The sequence below is a fragment of the Suillus paluster genome (genome assembly GCF_016628075.1).
Source record: "Suillus paluster strain FC165 chromosome Unknown EDB91scaffold_104, whole genome shotgun sequence".
Classification (NCBI taxonomy): domain Eukaryota; kingdom Fungi; phylum Basidiomycota; class Agaricomycetes; order Boletales; family Suillaceae; genus Suillus; species Suillus paluster.
Window position 1 is genome coordinate 16,169 of NW_024537664.1, and position 17,919 is coordinate 34,087.

Genomic DNA, 17,919 nt, shown 5'->3' on the forward strand with positions numbered 1-17,919 from the left:
ACTTGCATGATGTAGTTTCGCTCTCCCTGATGCGCGTAAAACTCATGGTTACTAGTTGGTATTCCATCCTGTCTGATACCGTAAATGAATATGCTTGATTTTGGAATGCCAGCTTAACATAGAATGCATACAGCACATAATAATGACAGAGACATCTAATGCAGTGGGGGTATCACTTCCTGACCTTGCTCTTGCTCTTGCCTACAGCCATTTCTCCCACCTTTCATCTCGCGTGACCAGACGTGTATTTCAGGTGTGTCATGATCAAATCGTTGACTGGCCACAAGTTGTTATAATTGTCAAGGTCTGGGAAGTTGTCGAGCGCCTGAGATGATAAGTTCATTGACAATATTGAGACTCTGCAAAACTGTTCACCTTGCCACGCACGATGTCCAATAGCGTGGGACTTTGGGCAGAAGCGCATTTTGTTGTGTCAAGGTGGTCCTCAATGAGACTATGCATAGACCTCTTAGGAATTCATGAGTTAATTTGCAATATTAAGGGTACAATGACAATTTGCGAACCTTGAATTTTGCATATGCCTTTGGATTCCAATCTAAAGCTTCGTGAAGTGTGTACCCCCCACGCCCCGGATGCCCAGGTTCACCAGCAGGTTTAGGAATCTTTGAGTCTTCTGATAAACTCATGCTCAAAGTTGAGGAGTCGCTATCTGAGAAAGAATCCAAAGAGCCTGAGGAATCTGAGGGTGAAGGCATTCGAGAATGGGAGTGCATGGAAGTGACTTTCTTGGTGTATGGAGAGGAAGAGCGATCAGAATGCTTGCGCATCTGCTTCGCAAGCTTGAATTCAGGGGCGGGTGTAGACGATGAAGCTCTTGCAGTGGGAATGATACTAGCTTTAGGAACTAGGATTTCATCGGCAATAAGTGTAGTCAGGCGATGATTGGCATTGCCAAACAGCTCCAGCTGGTCCGTGAGCATTGGGGGAAGGTGGTGGAGCACCAGGCTCCGAGTCATAGAAAGGTGGAACAATTGTAGTACTGCGCATGATAGAGAAAGAACCAAGTAGCTACCTGGAACTTAAGGATGGTTCATGAGAGGTAAAGCATTCAACAGACTACCATATTGAGCGAAAACAATAAGGGGCTTTGAAAATGGTAACCAAGAATAGCACTTACAAAGAATAAGAATAAGAATAATAGGGGTAGCCATCAACGTATCTCAAGAGAAGAATAAGAAGAATAGCAGAATAGCACTACACAAATGGCGTCGACAATGACTATAAAGTTACCATTGAATCAAACAAATACGGTAATGATACATAAGTATTTGAAAACAAATGAGAAGTACAGATAAATACATTGTGAGCAGGCGACTACAGCAGATCATATCATAATGTCTTTCCTTGCATTGTTCAACAAGTCAGCACAGCCACTGCATTACAAGCTGCTCGCTTGTTTAACTGCCTATAATGGCTCTATCCATGCACTTGCGATTTCTAATGATGGACACCTGCTTACATGCGGTGGTAAGAAAGCAGAAACTCAATCATAGACAGGGCTAACAAACAAACAGGTACCAAGGGAATCAAACTCTGGGATATCAAATCTCAGAAAGAACTCACATCTTCGGCTAATCATCATGAATCAAGGGGAACAGTCAGTTGCGCAATCTGGGCCACAACTATGAAAACCATGGCAGAAACCCTCTGTTATGGAACAGGCCTGGGTTATATCATATGTTTGCAACACAGTCTCACAGATGTAAGGGCCTAGGTTTGCTGTTCGACTGTCCATTGACACCAACAGGAAAAATTCCAGGAAATATGTGCCAGGAGACTGGGATCAGGTTTTGAGATCACATGCTTGTCATGGCGTTCAACTTCCTCTGAAGGCAACCTGCGAATTGTAGTCGGAACTAGAGACAAAATGGTTCAAGTTCTGACGCTCAACACAAGCTCGCAGCTCCAGTCCGTCTTTGCAGTGTGACTTGAAAATACAGTGCCCAAGTCAGTAGCGTTTGCAGATAACCAGAGCATCTATGTGTTTGGGCTCTATGATGGCAACTTGTCAGTCCTTCCACTGCATACTTTCATTGCCTATTGCCTGATGCTGAGAGCTGAACAGCATGAAACTGAAGGATGAAGATGGCAACATAGTGCAAGAATTTAGCTGCAAATCAGTGATGTGAGGAACTACCGCTCTCGACCTGGGCGTGTTACTGACATTATATAGTGGTCATGCTGTGGTGTACTCAAAGCGGGGCATTTTCATTGTAGATAATGCAACAGACGGCTTTACATTATATCGCCTTGAAGGTGATGGTGAGCCTGTTCGAACATTTGCAACTGGTTTGCCAAGCGTGTCGGTCCTGAAGCAAGTGGCATTCGGGGAAGAAGGCAAGGTAGTTGTGGGAGGAAGTGACCATGGGCTAGTATACATATTTGATCGGAAGACAGGGCAGATACTTGAAACCCTCCACCACGCGGACACTGGCCTTGTGCAAACAATATCCATAAGTATTAAGACTAGTCGGAAAGAATGTCACTAAACTGGTTTAGACACGCGATCTCAATGGCCACTGCACAATTGCCAGCACTTCGCCCATGCCAGGGCACGGGAAAACTACAATCAAGATATGGGCGTACGACTACGCAGTGCCAAAGGTATCCAAGGCACCCTCAGGGGATTACTGGTCCCTGTCGCACATACTGGTGATGTTGACATGACTACTGGCACTGCTATCTATGAGTGTCTTCCTGCTGATAAATTATAGAGACAGCTTTTTGGTAAGTGGGCCAGTTGGTCAGCAGGGATCTAACTAATGCACCTTCAGGATAGCGCACTGAACCGCGTACATGGGTACATGACTTCGGCAACAATGATTAATGCAACTGATGACTTTTCACAGTGTGTCCAAGCTGCCATTATATTTGACGAGTATGTAGATATCGAGAAGGATGATAAGGAAGGGCCGACCGAAGGATATGTCAAAAACGACATTATGATGCTCCGGGAATTAGCAGCAAAGCTCATGGAGCTAGCTTAAGAAGCGGACAGAGAGATCAACAAAGATGAACATAGAGGCAAGCACAATACTGATTACCCGCGAGCAGCAAAAGGAGGTGAAGAGACAAAGGACCTACATATCTCTTGTCCAGTACATGTAGCACGCTAGTTGTACATAGACATAGGTTTTGCATTATGCCCTTCACCGCATTGGGTAGATGGACATACAATAAGTCAATTCCCCCTCCACTGTATGTATGGTGGAGGGGTTAATGGCTGGATTGTTTAACGGTTGGTCAATGGGGTTGGATTTTTAACAAACGACTTGGTTACCTGACGTAGAAGACGGACGGGACAGTCCAACGTGATCCAAGGGGTCGCAATAAGCGAAAGCGAATTAGCCATTGCCCACTCCACTGTATGTACGGTGGAGCAGATGACGGGTGTTGATGGCTGGACTTATTGGTTGATTAATGGTTGGATCTGTCAACAATTGGAGCTTACCTGACTCAGAGGATGTATGGAGGAACTGGACCAACATGATCTAAAGGATCGCAGTAAGCAAAGGGGGATTAGCCATCGCCCACTCTACTGTATGTATGGTAGAGGGGATGACCCAGAGGAGTTGATGGCTTGATCAGCGAAAAAGGATGGAGTTGGCGAGGTGGGTGGTAATGGGATTTGTTGAAACACATGAGACACGACAGTACATACCATTGTGCTCTGAAGATAGGAACAATGAACTCGATAAGCACGACAGTACATACTGTCATGCTCGTAGTTGTGATAAACGTCAGGGTTGAAAGGCTTGAGCAGTCAATATTATGTAACAATTTCCGAATATGGTTGTTTGGGATTGTTGGGCGCTTGATCAGCGAAAAAGGATGGAGTTGGCGGGGTGGGTGGTAATGGGATTTGTTGAAACACAGGAGACACGACAGTACATACCGTTGTGCTCTGAAGACAGGAATGATGAACTCGACGAGCACGATAGTACATACTGTCATGCTCGTAGTTGTGATAAACGTCGGGGTTGAAAGGCTTGAGCAGTCAATGTTATGTAACAATTTCCGAATATGGTTGTTTGTGATTGTTGGGCACTTTCGTCGCCAAAGTTCTAAGTCCCTCATCTTCATTACTATTACTAAGTTCTTTACTACCTTCTAGGAGGTTCGACGGTTTGTACTGTCGAGCCTGCCATTCTCCTTGTCGACAAAGACCTTCCTCACCTTCTTCCAGGGCATGACTGTACATACAGTCATGCCCTGCATTCTCCTCTTTTATTGTTGACAGCAACCTTTCACAACCTTCTTCAGCTTTTGTCACCAAAGTTCCAAGTCCCTATCGTTATGTAACAATTTCCTAATATGGTTGTTTGTGATTGTTGGGTGCTTTCATCGCCAAAGTTCTAAGTCCCTCATCTTTATTACTATTACTAAGTTCTTTACTACCTTCTTCTAGGAGGTTCAACGGTTTGTACTGTCGAGCCTGCCATTCTCCTTGTCGACAACAACTTTCCTCACCTCCTTCCAGGGCATGACTGTACATACAGTCATGCTCTGCATTCTCCTCTTTCATCGTCACTAGACTTCTCGTCGATAGCGACCTTTCACGACCTTCTCTAGGGTAATGACTGTATGTACGGTTGTGCCCGGCGTTCTCTACTTTCATCGCCACCGCCAATGTCATAACTCTAAGTCAACATCCATTGCTTCCTGGTTCGACGTCCATGGCAGCCCTTTGTGATATTGATCATGGGTTTAACATCCTTACCCTGCTCTTTCATTGGACCGCCTATCGCAGAAACAACTTGGGCAGAAGCTGCAGATCTATGAAGTGAGTCGTCATGACGTTATTCTCCTCTTATTGATCATAGGTTTAACATCTTTTCCCTGGTCTTCCATAGGACCCTTCGTCCCATATTGATCATGGGTTTAACATCCTTCTGGTCTTTCATGGGACCGCCTATCCCAGAAATAACTTGGGTGGAAACTCGTCGACAACGACCTTCAACAACCTTTTCCAGGGCATGACTGTATGTACAGTCGTGCCGCCCGGCATTCTCTGCTTTCACTGCCAACGATCCACACCAAGCTCAGGTCGCCGCCAGATATCTAACATAATGGTTTGTACTGTTGCGGTAGTCTTGACTGCAATATTCTCAATGTCTCTCATCTAAACCTAACATAACGGTTTGTACTGTTGCGATAGTCTTGACTGTGAACATCTTTCATCTTGACTGCGATATTCTCAATGTCTCTCATCTAAACCTAACGTAACAGTTTGTACTGTTGCGGTAGTCTTGACTGTGATACTCTTTGCATCTCCTCGCTTCCATGAGTAACAATCTCCATGTCATCATCCATGATGGGCAGGTTTATACCTCTCTCACCGCACACTCCCTTCCCGATGTCATACCTCATGAACCTCCTTGGGATCCTCGCGAAGACTACGACTGTTCTCCCGATGATAGTAATACACCACTCACTACTTGCTGGGCATATGGAACTCGTCGGTGGGTTCACCTTGTACCTTTGAATCCTAGCTTCAATGGGCTGATCTTTGGATGCCTCAACCACTCCAGGTTTTCCCTCCTTACAGAGGTAGATCCATCGGGAAAGCACATTCTCCACCATGATATTTGGGCAAAATGGGTCGACTTAGAGCAGAAACTGCTCTGGTGCCAGGAACATTTGGGTGCCGGATTATTCATTCCATGGGGGACTAAACTTCCACATGCTCCAACTACCTATGGGTACCAACGGTCGCATGCAGACACTAGCGTTGCTAAGAAGGTTGCAATAAGGTTGCATGATGCATTTCTATGTAAGTCAACCAGTTTATTCATCGTTCATGATTGCCTGACGGATTTCCAGTAATTGCCGCCACCTGCTCATGGTACATCATGAGTCGTCGATACCAAGGTGCCAATCAGTGGATGGCTATCTTAAAGAGTGACCCCCAACATCCCATACCTGCTGAATGGGTTCTTGAGTTGTCGCACTCATTCGTTGGAGATCTGACGACAAATGTGCCACGTACAGGAGCCTTGATCTCTTCCATTCACTGTCCTTGGCAAGTTCAATTGCCCATGTTTGAGAAATTCTCACTTCCGATTTGGGTCCGCATTTCTCAGAATACTTCTGCCGCCGTTGATTCTACTTTGCATCATTATATCCCGTCTCCGGCAGCTATCGCCCATGGGACCGAGGAAGCCCAAAGGAAGCAGACGCCTGACACTTGGGGTCAGCCGGATGACAGTGCGTGGGGTCAGCCGGACTATAGTGCGTGGGGTCGACCAGAGGACAACACTCAGAATGTCCTTAACTGGGATGATAGCGCCCTTGGACATCAGGAAAAACTATATCTCTATATAGAGGACCATCCTCTATATAGCCCCGATAGCACACCACAGCTCTATACAGTCTATGGCAAGCTATCACAGCACTATAGACCAGTATAGACATCATGAAAGTCTATATATTACCATAAAGTTTGGTAAGTGTATTTAGAAGTAAAACATTTCAACAACTATAGACCCCAGTAGACCGTGGGAACTTTTTTCGATGAAAACCAAAGTTGTAGTCCTTGTCTAGGGAAGTCTATCCATAGTCTTATGACTTCAATAGGTTAAGATCCTAGTGAGTTATAAGGAAAATACTTGAAATTGAAGGGTTCAAGAAAGCAACTTGACCATGGGAACTTTTTTCGATTAAATCAAAGTTGTAGTCCTTGTCAAGGGAAGTCTATCCATAGTCTAATGACTTCAATAGGTCAAGATCTTAGTGAGTTATAAGGAAAATACTTGGAATTGAAGGGTTCAAAAGTGTTAAGGTACACCTTATTTATGTAAGCAAAAATGCGAAAATTCACCTTATGTGTATTCAAAATCCTAATGCTAACAGTCAATTTCATTGTCTTTTTCTTACTGTCATAATCCTAGTCCTATTAACCAAAAACTCGAAAATTCACCAAGTCTTGTGTTGTGGCTTTGTTTGGCACTGCTTATGTAAGCAAAAATGCGGTCAACCAACAAGTCTTTTCCCATTCTTTCCTTCCCCCCCCACTGCCCCCTCATTAGATTATCTTCCATATTTTTCTTACAATTTTCGAGTTTTTGCCTCTCTTCTCTTCTTCTTGCTTCTCTATCCTTCTCTTGGTGTTGATGTTGTTGGTGCTGGTACTGGTGCTGGTGCTTTGAACTCTGGTAAGTCTCCCTCCATAATTTTCGCATTTTTGACTATTTGACTAATCTTTTTTCTAACCCTCTCCTTCTAGCTCTCTTCCCTCCTGCTCCTCCTCCCCCCAACTATTTTCGCATTTTTGACCATTTGGCAAGTCTTTTCTCTGACTCTCACTTCCTCCTGTCTGATCCTCTCCTTCTAGCTCCCTTCCCTCCTCTTCCCTCAAGAATTTTCGCAATTTTCACTATTTGGTAAGTCTTTCTTTTTTTTGTATTCATCTTTCCTCTCTGATTCTTCCTTCTAGTTCTCTTGCCTCTTCCTCCTGTAATTTTCGCATTTTTGCCTGTTTTGTAGTTATTAGTTTACATGTATTGTAGTAGTTGAAATATAATTTGGAATTTTCGCTTTTTTTTAATTTTGAGAACACTATCATGGCAACAAACAGCTATTAAGAGAAATTTTTGCTTTGTGTTTTGAGCTATAATAGCTACAATAGTTGTGGTATGTTCCACCCAGCTATAGCAACTTTAATAGAGCTATATAGCACTATACACTGGTGTAGTAAGCCTGCACAATTGGGCACTTGGCTATACGAGCTATAGGGCTATGGAGTCTGTATAGCAGTCTATAGCGCTATGGGTGGCTATATAGCCTTACCACATTTTCCTGATGGATGGGGTCAGAACAGTGGGGCACAGCCCGTGTCTGATGTTCCTGAAGCACATGCGGACTCTCTGTTCCCAGTCTCCCAACCCCACTCTGGACAGAGGTGAGGAGAAGACTGGAAGGCATTCTTTGCGCGGCGCCGTCAGGAGAACAAGAGGAAAGAGGAGACGGAGATGCCAGCTCAATGGCAGTCGCGTCAGAGCCGTGAGCGGGTAGCCATGAACCACAGCATTCCTGGCAAATCCAACACAGTCGTGGTGTTTGAATGGCAACCTAATGATGAGTTTGGCAGCTTTTGTCAATGCATCCGTCTCACAAAGGCTGAGATACCGATGACTTGGATGTCGTATAGCAAATCTACCAGGGTATATGATTCATTCCGTAACGAGTGGGACTTGTGCGATGCATTGGATCTTACCAGCGTTCCCGATGGCAATTGGGAGGAAGATGATTTCCTGCCTGCGTCTGCTCCTTCTGAACCTGCCCCTGCCCCCCCTGCCCCTCCACCACTCTTGTCCAGTTTCTTGAAAGACACTGAAGCCTACTTCGGTCATTATGAGGTTGCACCCTCTACGCAATACACTTGTAGTGTTGAGCAATTTGTCTCAATTTTGCATTTTCATCTCGGATATCGCCTTGCAGCATCCACCACTACACCCCGAGGCAGATCGACTACATTCGATGATTGGACTCGCAAGACACAGTGGACTCATTTATGCAGACTTGTCGGCGACAACCCCACGAATATCACGTCAATTCCAGATGCACAGAAGCATGTTATCACATGTTTTATAGGTTACCTCGTCACCCTCCCTCAATCTCAGTTGTCAGACATCCCGCCCGATCTCTGGGATCTAGGACCTGACTCGTCCCTGTCAGTCTTGAACGCACACATTCGAGTTTCCTATGTGCAACAACCCAAGCAGTGGCTCTACATCATCGAGTCACTGTTGTCAAATCTGGTGCCCTGGAAACTGGTGGTTCCCGACACTATTACGGCTGTGATGTGCCTCCGGCGTGACTGGGGCTCAGATATCACCAAGATCGCGCGTAACCTCCTTGAAAAAGGAATGGCTATAAAGACGTTGCAGCCAATCTCAGTTCCGCCTCACGCTTGACGCCCACTTATGGAACTCTGTACATACTCGCTTGGACATGTCTTCCCCCCCGAGGATTGCAGGCTCGCCTGTTTTAGGCCTGTTTTTGCCGACTACATCGTGTATGAGCAGCACCGTCACGAGTTCATGAACTGGCCTCGCACAAGAGTGGCACTTCTTCATGGTGGCCTCATATGGCGGCTGGCTTTACATAGTCTTGGGTTCGATGTTCTCCCCTCCGTTCTTGATGGCATTTCACGGGAAGCAGTACCGTTTGGCCTCATGCTGGACATTAATGGCCAGACTTATTTCAATGATGAGCTGTCAGAAGAGGAGGTAGATTTCATGTGCGGGACATATTATTTGCATACCAGTAAGTTTCTCTCATTTACATCGACAGAGGCGCTTATGTTTGAATAATAATCTAGATGATGGGAATGTTGAAATCGTCTCCTGGTGGCCCAGGCCCCAGGCATGGGCTGCCTCAGGACAAAACGTGGGGTTCTGGTACAGTCGCTGTGAATTTTGGTTTCAGTCGCGCCTGGACAACATTTGACAGGGCGTTTCATGAGAGCGACATAAATTCACTAATGATGCTAACGGTCCAATGACTGGCTCGCAGTGGAAAGGCTCACTCAAATTCAATGCGGGCACCAACAAAATGATGAAAAATGTCAACTCGGCATCTTGCAGTTTTCTTGCCACCAAAGCAAGTGGTAAGAATAAATTGGTTGTTACTTGTGCGTCTCTAATCTCCTGCTCAGCTTTTACAGACAATTAGCACTAGCCTGTATACAAGTTGAAATGATTTTGTAAGTACATTCATTCACCTCGAGAAATCACCGGTGTCTGACTACTGTCAAACAGGCTTCAGTTTCACTCTACTATGTTTGTGTACAGTAGATTCATGTACGGTAGATTTGTGTACAATATTTCATATCTCACTTCACATTGTCTAGTCCTGTAATATTTCGCATCTCAAACTTAAGTGGGCGATGATGTTGTAAGTGGGCGATGATTCAGCCGTGAGTGGGCGATCGGTTTTATCTGGAGATAAAACTTGATGATTTATTTTCATGTTTTATTGTCAGGGGGTATTTTGAATTTTAACGCCCGTCTAAGCGACGGTCTAAACTTCATACATGAGCAGACGTTCAGTCACATGCAATAGTTGAAGTTTTTTCGAATCTTAAATGTGAAGTTTCATTTTGAAGTTTATGCCAGCATTAAAGATATATTTATATTTCTTATTATCATTGATGTTCAGACAGTAACAAAATGTTCGCTGATACTTTATATTTCTCTTGTCGTGCAAGATCTCTTTAACATTTGAAATTTTACATCCGCTTAGACGACAACCTAAATATTAAGTATTATCTTGACATTTCACACGACATTCAAACCAGTCTTAAATATTTGAATCCCCGATGTGTAAGTAGCAGAGACTTCTAATGCAACAACACTGCTAGTGGTTGATGCATCACCCTTTGCTCCATTTGGGAATGTGATGCATTACCTTAGCACAGCCACTCACAGGGTCACATGTTCGCATTTTCAACCACCTACTGTGGGAACTTCTCCACAACACCCAAAACATAGCCCATTTTAGGTATTCTCTCAAATATCAACCTTTCCCACACCCTCCCCATCAATCCCTGGCTCACCACTACACCACAATTAGATATAGCCTCTAGTTAAGTAGTAGTATAGGTTATATACACATCATAGAACATAATAAACTGCTTTTTCCCTTTGTTTTTGTACCAATACCTGCTACAGAGCCTCTGTGAGTGTGACCTAATAAAAAACATATCAAAAACTGTTTCATATTTTGCCCCTCTGGTATTGTGGTACTCTAGAGTGTTTAGAATATGTTTATAAATGTATATGTACCTATCAGAGCCCTCACTTCACCCCCTAGAGCGTCCTATACCATGTTCTGTGCTGTACTAGCATGAAATAGAAAATAGCTACGGAAATTTTGAGCTTTGGGTATATAGACTTGGAAATATGATCCCCAACATCCCTTCAATAGTATACACAACATATCAGGAGCATAGGTCAACAAGATCAGTCCTTGTGGTGCTATATACTTACCCTTTCCTGGTGGTTCACCCCCTGGGAAAACTTTTCCTGCAGCTCCAGCCCTTCAGGATGGTAGGGGGCCTGTTCCTATTGATATATACATATTGTAAATCACATAGCTGCATGAAAATAGCAACAGAATCTGTCTGTAGAATAGAACATCTCCTCCTGGCTGCACTACTGCATATTTTCGCATTTTTGAGGTTTTTCACCACATTATTATTGCACAAACTGTTTATATCTAACTTCTAGTACATATATCAAGTCTTTTCATGGCAAGGATCAGACAGGAATATGTCAGAGTATTGATATCAAGAATATATCTCCTATTCTCACTGATTAGGAGTCTCAGACATGTATTGGATGATATGTTATGATCGGACTATCACAATACATGCCATACATACTGGGAAACACAGTCCTTAAGTATTGGAAGGATCCATCAAAACATGAGAGCAGGGGAGTCCAGTAGATAAGAAAAAGAGTGTGGGAAACTAAAAAGTCCAAATATCGAAAATAGTGTGTTGCAGTGTACACATTAAGTTAGTAGTAAGACTGTAATGCTGCAACAACACTTTGACACCAAAACACTTCCACATTACTTTCACTCTTAGAATATAGTGTAGTACAAGTGTAGTACAGGATATTTGGGTGGTCTACATTCTATTTAGCTCATTTTTAACAAAATCTTCAACATAGATATTAGTATATTCATGTACTAGTAATAAATCTCCAACCAGAGTAAATCTCCAACTTACATTTACTTTGCTTTTCACTCACTTATTTATGAATGGATCTTTCTACAAATTCACAGGTGGTATCATGGGTATAGGACAATCATGTAGCAAGCGGCTAATTACACAGAAGTGTCCTCATGAGACCCTAGATTACTTATCAGTAAATCTCCCTGACATACCCCTGATATCAATACTCTGACATATTCCTGTCTGATCCTTGCCATGAAAAGACTTGATATATGTACTAGAAGTAGATATAAACAGCTTGGATAGTTTGTGCAATAATAATGTGGTGAAAAACCTCAAAAATGCGAAAATAGTGCAGTAGTGCAGCCAGGAGGAGATGTTCTATTCTACAGACAGATTCTGTTGCTATTCTCATGCAGCTATGTGATTTACAATATGTATATATCAATAGGAACAGGCCCCCTACCATCCTGAAGGGCTGGAGCTGCAGGAAAAGTTTTCCCAGGAGGTGAACCACCAGGAAAGGGTAAGTATATAGCACCACAAGGACTGATCTTGTTGACCTATGCTCCTGATATGTTGTGTATACTATTGAAGGGATGTTGGGGATCATATTTCCAAGTCTATATACCCAAAGCTCAAAATTTCCGTAGCTATTTTCTATTTCATGCTAGTACAGCACAGAACATGGTATAGGACGCTCTAGGGGGTGAAGTGAGGGCTCTGATAGGTACATATACATTTATAAACATATTATAAACACTCTAGAGTACCACAATACCAGAGGGGCAAAAATGCGAAACAGTTTTTGATATGTTTTTTATTAGGTCACACTCACAGAGGCTCTGTAGCAGGTATTGGTACAAAAACAAAGGGAAAAAGCAGTTTATTATGTTCTATGATGTGTATATAACCTATACTACTACTTAACTAGAGGCTATATCTAATTGTGGTGTAGTGGTGAGCCAGGGATTGATGGGGAGGGTGTGGGAAAGGTTGATATTTGAGAGAATACCTAAAATGGGCTATGTTTTGGGTGTTGTGGAGAAGTTCCCACAGTAGGTGGTTGAAAATGCGAACATGTGGTCTATGGCCTAGGTGTACTACTTTAGCATGATCTGATGCATCACTGAACATGCTAATGAGCATAGTTAATGCAATACTCATGTCTTGTAGTAAGCAGACTTAATGCATTATACCTACAGGGACTGGTGCTTAGTAATAGAGTGCCAGAGTCAGGAAGTGATGGTGGACAGAACTGAATGGTTCCATCCGTCTCGGGACATGCAACACAAGAACCAAATCTGAGACCTGAGACTAGGTGTAAAGGCAATCAGTGGCGCTGCAAGTAACGGAGTTGAAGCAGCTGCGTGTGGGTGCGTTTCCCAGACGGTTTGAACTGCATATGATGTCCCGCTGGGTGGTGTTGGGTGAGGCTAAGCAGCCCACCCCTGTGGTCTTGGGAATAAGATAAGTTAGGAAGACACAGCCTGCTACTTACAACAGTTCCATTGAGTAAATTTCGTAAACAACAATGGCTGACAGGTCCCATTCCATATATGCATCGGAAGGATGTGGGGAAGAGGTGATGTCTAATATGCAATAAACACGACAAATGGATGAAAGTATTGCAAGACTCCGAGCCCATTCAGTCACATAGTCTGTATTATACAGGCAGCCAAGGTTGAAAATATGCTGTTCCATACCGGCCAGCGGACGTCAGCCGATTGAATGGTTTTGCCTGTGCATAACGTTCGGCCAGTAGGCTTACTGAGACCCTATTTCAACAGCTGGGCCCATAAGTAATGATGGTTGATATTAACATGTTGGCCAGTGGCCATGAACATCATATGGCCCCATGAGTTTGGTATATTGGTGGGCAAATGGTGGTGGTGGAGTCTCTGATGCTGTCAGCTGGGCCCATGTAGAACATAGTGCCTGTGTGTATCGGTCAGCCGATTGTATGCATCCTCTGTGTATATCGGTAGGCCAATGATGGGTGTGAAGCCATCATGTGGACCCATGGGGAGAAATTCCCAATGCTATCAGGCGGGCCCATGGAGCTTGTTGGCTGTGGCCATCGACCAGCTGACGGTCTGTATTAGATCAGGCAGGGCCCATGTAGAATAGGTTGCATGTGTGTATCGGTTGGCCGACATGGAATAGGTTGCCTGTGTGCATCGGTCAGCCGGTATGGAATACATTTCCTGTGTATTGGTCGGCCCATGTGGAAAAGGTTGTCTGTGCATATTGGTTGGCCAACATGGAATAGGTTGCCTGTGCGCATCAGTCGGCTGGTATGGAATACGTTTCCTGTGCTTATTGGTTGGCCCATGTAAAATATGTTGCCTGTGCATATTGGTTGGCTGACATGGAATATGTTGCCTGTGCGCATCGGTCGGCTGGTATGGAATACGTTTCCGGTGCTTATTGGTCGGCCCATGTAAAATATGTTGCCTGTGTGTATCAGTCAGCCCACATGGAATACATTTCCTGTACTTATTGGTCAGCCTATGTCAAATATGTTGCCTGTGCACACCAGTCTGCCAATGCTAGGTGTGAAGCCACTGTGTGGGCCCATGGGAAGGGATACCTGATGCTATCAGGTGGGCCCCTATAATGTGTTGTTTTTAGGTATCGGCTGGCCAACGGTCTGTATTGAATCAGGTGGGCTGATGTTGAATACTTTGCCCATGTGTATCAGTTGGCCAACAGCAAATGTGAACCCATCGTGTGGGCCCATGGGAAAGAACATTTGATTCTATCAGATGGGCCCATACTATGTGTTCTATGTGCATATCGGCTGGCAAATGACATGTGTGGTGTCAGGTGGGCCGATGGGGGAGAAAAGGTTGATCCCATCCAGAAGGCCAATACGGAATGCATTGCCTGTGTATATCGGTCGGCCAATGATGGGTGTGAAGCTATTGTGTGGGCCGATGGGGATGAATTTCCGATGTTATCCACTGGGCCAATGTAGAACGCCCTGCCTGTGCATATTGGTCGGCCAATGCTTGCTGTGAAGTCATTGTGTGGGCCCATAGAATGTGTTGCCCGTCCATATCGACCGGCCCATGCAGAATGCATTTCCTGTGCATATCAGTGGGCTGATGAGATGGATGATGTCGGGTGGGCCCACGAACATCAGGAAAAACTATATCTCTATATAGAGGACCATCCTCTATATAGCCCCGATAGCACACCACAGCTCTATACAGTCTATGGCAAGCTATCACAGCACTATAGACCAGTATAGACATCATGAAAGTCTATATATTACCATAAAGTTTGGTAAGTGTATTTAGAAGTAAAACATTTCAACAACTATAGACCCCAGTAGACCATGGGAACTTTTTTCGATGAAAACCAAAGTTGTAGTCCTTGTCTAGGGAAGTCTATCCATAGTCTTATGATTTCAATAGGTTAAGATCCTAGTGAGTTATAAGGAAAATACTCGAAATTGAAGGGTTCAAGAAAGCAACTTGACCATGGGAACTTTTTTCGATTAAATCAAAGTTGTAGTCCTTGTCAAGGGAAGTCTATCCATAGTCTAATGACTTCAATAGGTCAAGATCTTAGTGAGTTATAAGGAAAATACTTGGAATTGAAGGGTTCAAAAGTGTTAAGGTACACCTTATTTATGTAAGCAAAAATGCGAAAATTCACCTTATGTGTATTCAAAATCCTAATGCTAACAGTCAATTTCATTGTCTTTTTCTTACTGTCATAATCCTAGTCCTATTAACCAAAAACTCGAAAATTCACCAAGTCTTGTGTTGTGGCTTTGTTTGGCACTGCTTATGTAAGCAAAAATGCGGTCAACCAACAAGTCTTTTCCCATTCTTTCCTTCCCCCCCCCACTGCCCCCTCATTAGATTATCTTCCATATTTTTCTTACAATTTTCGAGTTTTTGCCTCTCTTCTCTTCTTCTTGCTTCTCTATCCTTCTCTTGGTGTTGATGTTGTTGGTGCTGGTACTGGTGCTGGTGCTTTGAACTCTGGTAAGTCTCCCTCCATAATTTTCGCATTTTTGACTATTTGACTAATCTTTTTTCTAACCCTCTCCTTCTAGCTCTCTTCCCTCCTGCTCCTCCTCCCCCCAACTATTTTCGCATTTTTGACCATTTGGCAAGTCTTTTCTCTGACTCTCACTTCCTCCTGTCTGATCCTCTCCTTCTAGCTCCCTTCCCTCCTCTTCCCTCAAGAATTTTCGCAATTTTCACTATTTGGTAAGTCTTTCTTTTTTTTGTATTCATCTTTCCTCTCTGATTCTTCCTTCTAGTTCTCTTGCCTCTTCCTCCTGTAATTTTCGCATTTTTGCCTGTTTTGTAGTTATTAGTTTACATGTATTGTAGTAGTTGAAATATAATTTGGAATTTTCGCTTTTTTTTAATTTTGAGAACACTATCATGGCAACAAACAGCTATTAAGAGAAATTTTTGCTTTGTGTTTTGAGCTATAATAGCTACAATAGTTGTGGTATGTTCCACCCAGCTATAGCAACTTTAATAGAGCTATATAGCACTATACACTGGTGTAGTAAGCCTGCACAATTGGGCACTTGGCTATACGAGCTATAGGGCTATGGAGTCTGTATAGCAGTCTATAGCGCTATGGGTGGCTATATAGCCTTACCACATTTTCCTGATGAACCAGCAGCGTTCGATTCTATCAGGTGGGCCGATGCGGAACGTGTTTCCCATGCACATCGGTCAGCACATGGTAAACAATGCCGATCATCTCGGCTTGGCCCATGGCCTCCATCTTCACATCCGGTCGATTGGTGACACGGCAAGAAGACTTCAGGGATTCAATCAACATCATCGATTCAAATTAATTGACAACCTTATCACTAATCGATCCAAAAGGCTGAATACAACCGTAATGTAATCTGATATACCATGACACGGTCGTCTAAGCTGAAACCGAGACATCCCAATCTACATCCTTGTATTTCACATACTCTGACCGAGGTGTCCCCACAAAATTGTGAAGGCTATCGCGCATGAACCATGCCCTCACAAACCAATCGCCCCTGAATGTGACGCCATGCCTGACAATGTGTCTGGAGCAGCCAACCATGGCACCGGAGTTATATCGCAACTGAATGCTGAGATTGGACAGCGTCATGAGGCCATCGCAATAATGGCCGACACTGGTCATGACATCAAACCCTTCTGGAGTAGATCTCGGATCTCGGTGAAGAGGGCATTGCCTGTTACACATGACAGCTGTGCAGTTGAACACTGAGGCCCAAAGTTGCAGATGAGCATACATGCCATAGGTCATTTTCCATAGCCCATCAAGCGAGTTTCATCTGTGTGGTGACCAAAGCCCAATACAACTCTGGGTGCATCACCCGAAGAGCTGCCCAGGCCAGGAGTGCTGATCACTGCATTGATATTATGACCTTTGGACCACCTTCCCCCTTCAGCGTAGCCGACACCTCCAGGGTGAAACCACTGGTGTGGGGGAAACCATAAGGCTGACACTTCTGAGTGAGTGTCGGCATTGCGCATGAAGAAGCATGTCATACCTCTCAGCCTTGCTGGAACCAGCAAGGGGCTATGTTGATGCATCCTGGGGTTAGCAGGTGGCAATTGCTCATGTGAAAATGACCAGAGAATGTTCTCCAGTTGGACTCTTGTCCACTGGTGATGCTTGTTTTCAGGAGGTAGCCCATCCCGACCGTGGCTGCTTCCATCTCGGCCTGTGGGGTTGGTGTAAATGGTTGACCCACAGGTGACAATACATAGCCTTACTTGAATCCATGGGCTAATGGCGTCCGGAAGGTACCATAAGATGATACGTCCCCCGGAATCCATGAACACCGAGGGCTTCTCCAACAATTGTTGGGAACTACAAGGAAATTTTTGGAGTAGAGCATCTTCATGTTTTGTGTTCCTCCCTGTGGACCGTTTGTCGAGGGCTTCATTGTACCGAATCATGTCAAGATCAAGCTGAACTGCGATGTGTTAATAAACCTCCAACCGAATGACAGAAATGACCGACTCGGGTTTGCATACGCATCAGTGAGCACTTGGGCTAACTGCTGACAAGCGAGCATGGTCGGCACATCCAGTGCCAATGGAGGCAACACCGATGGTTGCCGATCGCCAACATGGCAAGTGAAGAGCCGGTGAACAAAGTCAGCAGCAATGCATGTGGTGTGCAATGCCCAGTCGGTAGGAATTGGGGTCATGATTCGGGCAGAG

At 44.3% G+C, this 17,919-nt stretch overlaps 7 protein-coding genes across 7 annotated transcripts; 4 read left to right on the forward strand and 3 right to left on the reverse strand.

Annotated features, from left to right (window-relative positions):
- Positions 1 to 223: 223 nt before the first annotated feature.
- On the reverse strand, positions 224 to 941 carry EDB91DRAFT_1254277 (uncharacterized protein; the record flags this gene model as incomplete). Its single annotated transcript, XM_041323788.1, has 3 exons — positions 224 to 325; positions 376 to 468; positions 525 to 941. The coding sequence occupies 3 exons, from the start codon at positions 939 to 941 to the stop codon at positions 224 to 226; spliced, it is 612 nt and encodes a 203-aa protein (XP_041171366.1).
- Positions 942 to 2,087: 1,146 nt separating this feature from the next.
- On the forward strand, positions 2,088 to 3,008 carry EDB91DRAFT_1086738 (uncharacterized protein; the record flags this gene model as incomplete). The annotated part of the gene is made up of 4 exons (XM_041316103.1): positions 2,088 to 2,146; positions 2,195 to 2,363; positions 2,521 to 2,625; positions 2,871 to 3,008. The coding sequence occupies 4 exons, from the start codon at positions 2,088 to 2,090 to the stop codon at positions 3,006 to 3,008; spliced, it is 471 nt and encodes a 156-aa protein (XP_041171367.1).
- A 2,296-nt stretch (positions 3,009 to 5,304) lies between these two features.
- Positions 5,305 to 6,431, forward strand: EDB91DRAFT_1254279 (uncharacterized protein; the record flags this gene model as incomplete). Its single annotated transcript, XM_041323789.1, has 3 exons — positions 5,305 to 5,483; positions 5,553 to 5,794; positions 5,845 to 6,431. The coding sequence occupies 3 exons, from the start codon at positions 5,305 to 5,307 to the stop codon at positions 6,429 to 6,431; spliced, it is 1,008 nt and encodes a 335-aa protein (XP_041171368.1).
- Positions 6,432 to 7,991: 1,560 nt separating this feature from the next.
- On the forward strand, positions 7,992 to 8,936 carry EDB91DRAFT_1254280 (uncharacterized protein; the record flags this gene model as incomplete). The annotated part of the gene is made up of 1 exon (XM_041323790.1): positions 7,992 to 8,936. The coding sequence occupies one exon, from the start codon at positions 7,992 to 7,994 to the stop codon at positions 8,934 to 8,936; it is 945 nt and encodes a 314-aa protein (XP_041171369.1).
- A 6,321-nt stretch (positions 8,937 to 15,257) lies between these two features.
- Positions 15,258 to 16,090, forward strand: EDB91DRAFT_1339624 (uncharacterized protein; the record flags this gene model as incomplete). Its single annotated transcript, XM_041325682.1, has 5 exons — positions 15,258 to 15,282; positions 15,613 to 15,705; positions 15,777 to 15,933; positions 15,987 to 16,006; positions 16,037 to 16,090. 5 exons carry the CDS (start codon positions 15,258 to 15,260, stop codon positions 16,057 to 16,059), a joined length of 318 nt encoding a protein of 105 aa, XP_041171370.1. The 3' UTR covers positions 16,060 to 16,090.
- A 561-nt stretch (positions 16,091 to 16,651) lies between these two features.
- Positions 16,652 to 16,981, reverse strand: EDB91DRAFT_1035049 (uncharacterized protein; the record flags this gene model as incomplete). The annotated part of the gene is made up of 1 exon (XM_041312786.1): positions 16,652 to 16,981. A coding segment is annotated over one exon (330 nt), but the record flags the coding sequence as incomplete, so codon positions are not given.
- An 8-nt stretch (positions 16,982 to 16,989) lies between these two features.
- EDB91DRAFT_1254281 (uncharacterized protein) lies at positions 16,990 to 17,906 on the reverse strand (the record flags this gene model as incomplete). The annotated part of the gene is made up of 2 exons (XM_041323791.1): positions 16,990 to 17,669; positions 17,717 to 17,906. 2 exons carry the CDS (start codon positions 17,904 to 17,906, stop codon positions 16,990 to 16,992), a joined length of 870 nt encoding a protein of 289 aa, XP_041171372.1.
- Positions 17,907 to 17,919: the final 13 nt, after the last annotated feature.